The sequence below is a fragment of the Epinephelus moara genome, chromosome 5 (genome assembly GCF_006386435.1).
Source record: "Epinephelus moara isolate mb chromosome 5, YSFRI_EMoa_1.0, whole genome shotgun sequence".
NCBI classification, from domain to species: domain Eukaryota; kingdom Metazoa; phylum Chordata; class Actinopteri; order Perciformes; family Serranidae; genus Epinephelus; species Epinephelus moara.
In genome coordinates this window covers 2,150,135-2,156,738 of record NC_065510.1, presented here as the reverse complement: position 1 = coordinate 2,156,738, position 6,604 = coordinate 2,150,135, and the positions used below count along the sequence as shown (strand labels likewise).

The following is a 6,604-nucleotide window of genomic DNA, read 5'->3' as shown; positions in this document are numbered from 1 at the left end:
ACTGCTGTCTCCAACTGCCTTCATCATATGTGGGACATTTACTAAGAACAGAAGGTTGTACATAAGTCTAAAACGGTCCAGGGTTTTAATTGTGTCTTTGTGAGATCACAAATCAACGGTTCAGGCTGCTGCTGCTGGTGTAATGGTGTGGGGGAGATTTTCTTAGTACCAACTGAGCATGGTTTAAACAATGGGGGGCGTGAGCAAGTAACAAAATGTGTAGCTCAGCGTGTGACGTAAACAGTGACGTGGGAGGGAAGCCGCGGCTGGTCAGTCCTTCGGTGATTCTCTCGTAAGCTGGCCCGTTCTTCACCGTCCCCGTCATCTGACAGTTAATGGCCTCTTCGTTTGCGAGGACAAGGAGGGCGCGCAATTCCTTCATCTTTACAGTGTCTGTCAGGTTTGTGTTTCCCACTTGCTACTAGCTGCTCGCTAATTCCTGCTATCAGCTGTTTCCTGTTTATCCGCTGCTCGCTAATTCCTGCTATCAGCTGTTTCCTGTTTATCCACCACTAGTGTGTCGCACGTGCGGCGTCATCAACAGCTCCTCCCACAAGTCATCAACAGCCCCTCCCGTTGCAGAAGGCTGCCTCAGTTTGTTCAGACTAAAAGGGATCCGCCAATATGTCTACCCTACGAGGCGGAAAATTGGGCACCTCAGATCAACTCGCCAATCTGCCTCTGTGTGTCTAAACGCTCGCAGCTTGCCGGCAAAACGGCCCAACATTCGCCGAAAATCTGGCAGTGTAAAAGGGGCTTTTGTCTTCTGGTACAGTAAAGGGCAAAAACAGAAAGCCAAGACAGCAGAAGACATGCAGTTTAGTTGTGACTTTAATTCAACAGATTCCAAACGACAGTATCAGACAAAGAGAAAGTAAACTAAATGAAAAGAGGTTTTAATGAGTTAATGTGTCAGCTGTTCACACCTTCCCGCCCTCCTGCGGCTGCATGTAGCTGTCCGGCGGCAGCAGCGGGCTGAAGCGCAGCAGTGGCAGCTCCACGGCTGGGCAACGCTCCTTCACCTGAGGCCAGCCTTCCCTGAAGCCGCGGGCAGGTGGAGGTGGGGGGGGCAGGTCAGGGTCAGCGGGGTTGGAGTAACCGTCATCATCATGATGATGGTTGCTGTTGTTGTTGCCGTTCGAAGGAGACATGCTGTCGCTGCTGTGGCACCGAACCAAGAAGGCCCCCCGGTGGTGACGGTGGTACAGCAGGCCGGCCGCCGCCAGCAGCATCAGGATGAGGGAGCTGAGCAGGAAGAAAAGCACGTAGACGCCTTTAGTCTCAGCAGACAGGCCTGAGCTGCAACCTGCAGGCAAACAACAGGAAGTGAGCAGCTGTTCACCTCTGGACTCCTTTAAATGTGTTGAGCCTAAATAAAGCAGTGCGGCTGAGAGTTCATTAACCTGCAGGCTTCACGTCCACACACACAGTCCCTCCTGACCCCAGGCGCGACTTATCCTGGAAGCCCGGCCTGCAGCGACACGAGTACGAACCGAACCGGTTCACACAGTCTGCGTTAACGTCACACAGCACCATCTGAGTCCCACACTCATTTACATCTGAAACACACAGACAGAGACAGAGATGACTCCTGATAACATGACAGTTCGTTAGTTAATATTCACATCCAACCGCTTATCCTGTTAGGGCTCCCAGGGGGGTGGAGCCTATCCCAGCTGACACTGGGTGAGAGGCAGGGTTCACCCTGGACAGGTCACCAGACTATCACAGGGCTGACACATAGAGACAAACAAACATTCACACTCACATTCACACCTACGGACAATTTAGAGTCACCAATAACCTGCATGTCTTTGGACTGTGGGAGGAAACTGGAGCACCTGGAGGAAACCCACGCTGACACAGGGAGAACATGCAAACTCCACACAGAAGGGCCCCGGCTGGTCGGCGGATTTGTACCCAGAACTCTCTTGTTGCAGCACCGTGCCACCCCTGTACTGAAGTTAGAAATTCCAGCACTGTGACAGCACCACTCTCCCTACACATACAGCATTAGCAGTGAAGTTTTAATAACGGCTCTGCAGATTAAGACGTGACCTGACTTGCTACCAATTAACCTGCATGTCTTTGGACTGTGGGAGGAAGCCAGAGCACCCACAGTAAACCCACGCTGACACAGGGAGAACTTGCAAACTCCGCACAGAAGGGCTCCCCCACCCCGGGGTTCGAACCCCTGATCTCACAAACTACCGGACATTCACAATTGTTGAAAAACCTGTTTTATATGTCACTAGCCCTTTTTAAACAGGAATTGTGCAAATTTGCAGCAAAGCCCNCAGAGCACCCACAGTAAACCCACGCTGACACAGGGAGAACTTGCAAACTCCGCACAGAAGGGCTCCCCCACCCCGGGGTTCGAACCCCCAACCACCTGTGTGTGAATCTGTCTGTCCACAGCTGATCTCACAAACTACCGGACCCATCAGCCTCATATTTTGTGTGCACATGTGTCACTATGCTGAAGGACCTCTCATTCACAACTGTTGAAAAACCTGTTTTATATGTCACTAAACCTTTTTAAACAGGAATTGTGCAAATTTGCAGGAAAGCCCAATCAGTCTTTTTTCAGCATTGGCAGTATAAAAACAAAATCAGGGAGTGCAGCAAAATGCCGCCTACCTACTTTTGTTTATACAGAATGTGCCTTTTTCGGGGCAATGGGGGGCGTGAGCAAGTAACAAAACGTGTAGCTCAGCGTGTGACGTAAACAGTGACGTACGTCGCTGTTCTGGCTGTTGAGCCCCAAATGCTCTGACACAAATCGAAATACGGCCAGTCAAGCAGTCCCCTGCCGCTCCTGCTGTTGTAGTCGTTCACTTTTTTCTTCACATTATTTAACTGACTTGCGCCTTGCTCCAAGGGAAGCCGCGGCGGGCCCGTCCTTCACCGTCCCCGTCATCTGACGGTTAATGGCCTCTTTGTTTGCGAGGACAAGGAGGGCGCGCAATTCCTTGTCTCCCCAGTTGCTCATCTTTACAGTGTCTGTCAGGTTTGTGTTTCCCTCTTGTTACTAGCTGCTCGCTAATTCCTGCTATCAGCTGTTTCCTGTTTATCCACCGCCAGTGGCTCGCACGTGCGGCGTCATCAACAGCTCCTCCCACAAGTCTTCAACAGCCCCTCCCGTGGCGGAAGGGCACCTCGTTCTTTTTAAACCAAAAAGGTTCCGCCAATATGTTTACCCCTAAGCGGCGGAAAATTGGGCACCTCGGATCAACTCGCCAATCCAGCTCTGTGTGTCTAAACACTCACAGCTCGCCGGCAAAACGGAACAACATTCGCCGAAAATCTGGCAGTGTAAAAGGGGCTATTGACTGCTGACTCCTCCCTCCTCTTAACTGGTCACTAGAGGTGCACATTTTCCAGATATAGTCTCAGCTAAAAACGTCGTGGCTCAGAAACTGACGTTCATAGTAAAGTTTCTAAACTGGAGCATCTACAGATTATTTCCATACCTGATAAGTTATTTTCCACTAACACAGTTAGGCATGATATGAAAAGTATGAGTCCCTGTTTTTATCTTCGCCACCCAGCTCACAATCTAGTTGCCATGGCTGCGACCTTTTGCTCCGTCCAGAACTTGATCTGCTTTGTGCAACGCACTGTGACTACGTCAAAAATAGATGAGATGTGTATTTTTCTGGGACGCTTTTGAAATGCGTTGCGCATCTGCTGGAATCATCTAAAGTGGCCACAATCGGCTCAGGCGACCTCCTGGCAGAGATCTGCGGTCTCATTTATAAACACTGCGAACACACAAAACGAGGCCTGAAAGAGGCGTATCCCACTTCATAAAAACAGACTTCTTGAGAGAAACTTTGACCCATGCTTACGAGGTAGGAGACGGGAAATTGGCGACACAAGTGGTGATGTGGAAGACTGATTGTAGAAACTGTTGAGTATTTTTAGCATGGATGCCACGCATTGTTTCATAAATGAGACAACTCGACTGAGCACGCTCCTCTAGTGCAGATCATGTTTTAACCTGCTCTGTCTTTTTGTCTGTTCATTAGTGCTTATTCAGAATTACTCAACGGATTTTGATAAAATTGGGAGGAAAGTTTACTGTGTGCTGAGGAAAAACTGATTCATGGTGCAGTTTGTAAATTTTCACTCATTCACTCTAAAACAGGTACAAGATTAATACTTAGCGTCCTCAAATTAACTGCCACATTTCCACTCTGTTTCAGACTGAAGGTTTGAGCCCTGCTGTACCTGCAGTCGACAGGGACATGATGAAAGCTTCCCTGTGGTTTCCTCGGGTGCCAACGCCTGTGGCAGTGAGCCCCTTCAGGGCGTAGTGGACGCTCTTGTGGACCTGCAGACCTCCAGGCCCCTGTCCAATCTGCAGCCAGATGATGTACAGCACTCCTGCACTCAGCCTGCACACACACAGATCCAGGATGAGCTCAGAACAGCTCACATGTCAACACATACATGAGACCCGACCTCGAGTTCAGGTTGCTTTGCACACTGCTTTAGATGTGAAGTAATTCCTGAGAGATGATGGAGCTTCATTTCATAACATGTTTCCTTGATTCCTCTTTTCTTGCTCCTCTCATCACATCTTTGAGATACTAAGATCCAAGGAGAGGATGCAAGTGAAGGAAACAAGGCAAACAGTGAGAGTGAAAACATTTAGGAAATTAAACGTGAGCAGAGTCGTACAAATATCGACTGATATTTGTTTTGGTGGACTTTGATTTCTTTTCACTGCACAGCTTAAACTCTGTGTGCTTCTCTCTGATTCAAATGTATCTAAGTTCCAGCAGTGCTGTGGGTCTGTTACCTTTTTATTCTTTTTGGGGTCATGAACAGCGGCGTCTGCAGAGCCTCCAGCTGCTTACTGATCTGCAGAAACACAACAACTTCACTGCATCTTCAGGCATCAGTGACGCCCTCAGTTCTTTATAATAATCTTAATACTCCTCTACATTAAGCAGGTTCGGTGTCTTTGCTTTACTGTCATCAACATACCAAAGCCTGCAGTGAGAGCAGCAGTGACCAGGCCTGGTTGTCCCAGGACTCCTTCAAATCCGGACTGAAGTTCACTTCAACCGTCACTTCAAACAGGTGATCTGTAAGAGACCGAAATCATGACTGTGTTTCAAAGTACCAAAACAAAGCAGCAACAGCACAATAATGCTAAAGCACGCTGCACAGTGTTTCAATACAGTCTGACGAACACCTCGACACTGTGCAGGTAAATTCATCTGAACATCTGAGCATCATCTGTCTAATTCAGATACCACAGATTTTGTCAGTTTAGCACAGAATACGTTGAATATCATGCACTGTCCTGGAAAAAGAAGACATTTTTATGGATAAACATTCTTGTGAGGTTGAACATTATCAGTCTGATACTCACCGCCAGGAAGATGTGGAATTTCAGAGTGATTTCGAATGTTGACTACAAGAAAGGGACACACAGTCAAACAGATTTAAGATGTAAATGATACATGGCATGTGCAATATGTTTTTGCAAAGACAGGCTTCAGTTGTCCAACTACGCTCTCGTCAAGGCCACCAGACTCCATCAGGAAAAACAGACTAACTGATGGAGGCAGCGGTCGACCAGCAGCTCCTGCGTTCAGCAATGTTAAATGATTGTTTTTCTTGATGCAGTCTGCTTTCAAGAGAGCGATACAACAGCTTCAGTACCCTGTGTGAAAATGCTTTCTGACAGCAAAGTAAAGCAGTGAAATTTTTTTTAATATAGCGTACACTGAAACTGATATTGATTATGTTAGGTGGCTAAAGCACATTTTGGTGGTACTCCTGCTGCTTCTCCAAACTGGGGCCGTGCAGACTGTCCACTGTGTATAACACGTTGACTTTGAATGAGTACCTTATACAACTCTACTTCAAAACATCCAAACTACCCCTTTAACTTTAGGAAATGATGTGTTGCTGTTGCAAAATTGTGACACAGTGATGCTCTAATGATAGCCTAGGGCAGGGGTCGCCAACCTCCAGAGCCTCAAAGGTTTTGTGCCTTTAAGTGTAAATCAGCCTATTAACATCACTAACAGGTCTAAATGAGCATTAATAAATGTGTGTTACTACAAGGTGGCTACTCTGCAATGGACCATTTATGAATATTTGGTACTTTAACTTTGCAGCATTGGGGGTTGAAAGTTGTTCATGCACCTTTAAATGCTCAATTTTTCTCCGAGACTTTTCTCCATCGTAGATTTGGAATCATCAGACAGCCCAGCAAGACTCAAGACTAACCACCGCTATTTAGAGGAAAAGGCGCCAGGCCGTAGACGCATGACGCACATTTCAGTTGACGAAATGTTCAAAAAAATTTAATTTAGTCATCGGACCACGTATTTTTACAGTTGGAGGATGTGAGAATCACTTTAGACCTTCAACAATGACAAATGGAAATTAAAAATAATAATTATAGCTGCTGTGCAGTGATGGGTCGGGTCCGGGCATTTTTAGGCAATTCTGAGCAACAAGCAGAAGAATCAGAAGACATTTAGGAATTTAGCAACACAATCTGCCTTTTGCATCAGCTGAGGCTTGAACTCACAACCTCTGAGACTAAGAATCAATTTCTATCTCACTGAGCTAATTA

At 47.1% G+C, this 6,604-nt stretch overlaps 1 protein-coding gene across 2 annotated transcripts in view; it reads right to left on the bottom strand.

The window, feature by feature from the left end:
- Positions 1-831: 831 nt before the first annotated feature.
- zgc:66455 (uncharacterized protein LOC393502 homolog) overlaps positions 832-6,604 on the bottom strand; it is a 12,090-nt gene continuing 6,317 nt past the window's right edge. Inside the window, exons 5-10 of one of the 2 annotated variants that reach the window (XM_050043731.1) lie at positions 5,387-5,428; positions 4,996-5,096; positions 4,808-4,869; positions 4,234-4,400; positions 1,404-1,559; positions 832-1,306 (exon numbers count right to left, since the gene is read on the bottom strand). In XM_050043731.1, coding sequence (XP_049899688.1) covers positions 921-1,306; positions 1,404-1,559; positions 4,234-4,400; positions 4,808-4,869; positions 4,996-5,096; positions 5,387-5,428 — 914 coding nt within the window. In that variant the 3' untranslated portion in view covers positions 832-920. The remainder of the gene's footprint in view (positions 1,307-1,403; positions 1,560-4,233; positions 4,401-4,807; positions 4,870-4,995; positions 5,097-5,386; positions 5,429-6,604) is intronic. The other variant, XM_050043732.1, reaches the window with a different exon arrangement.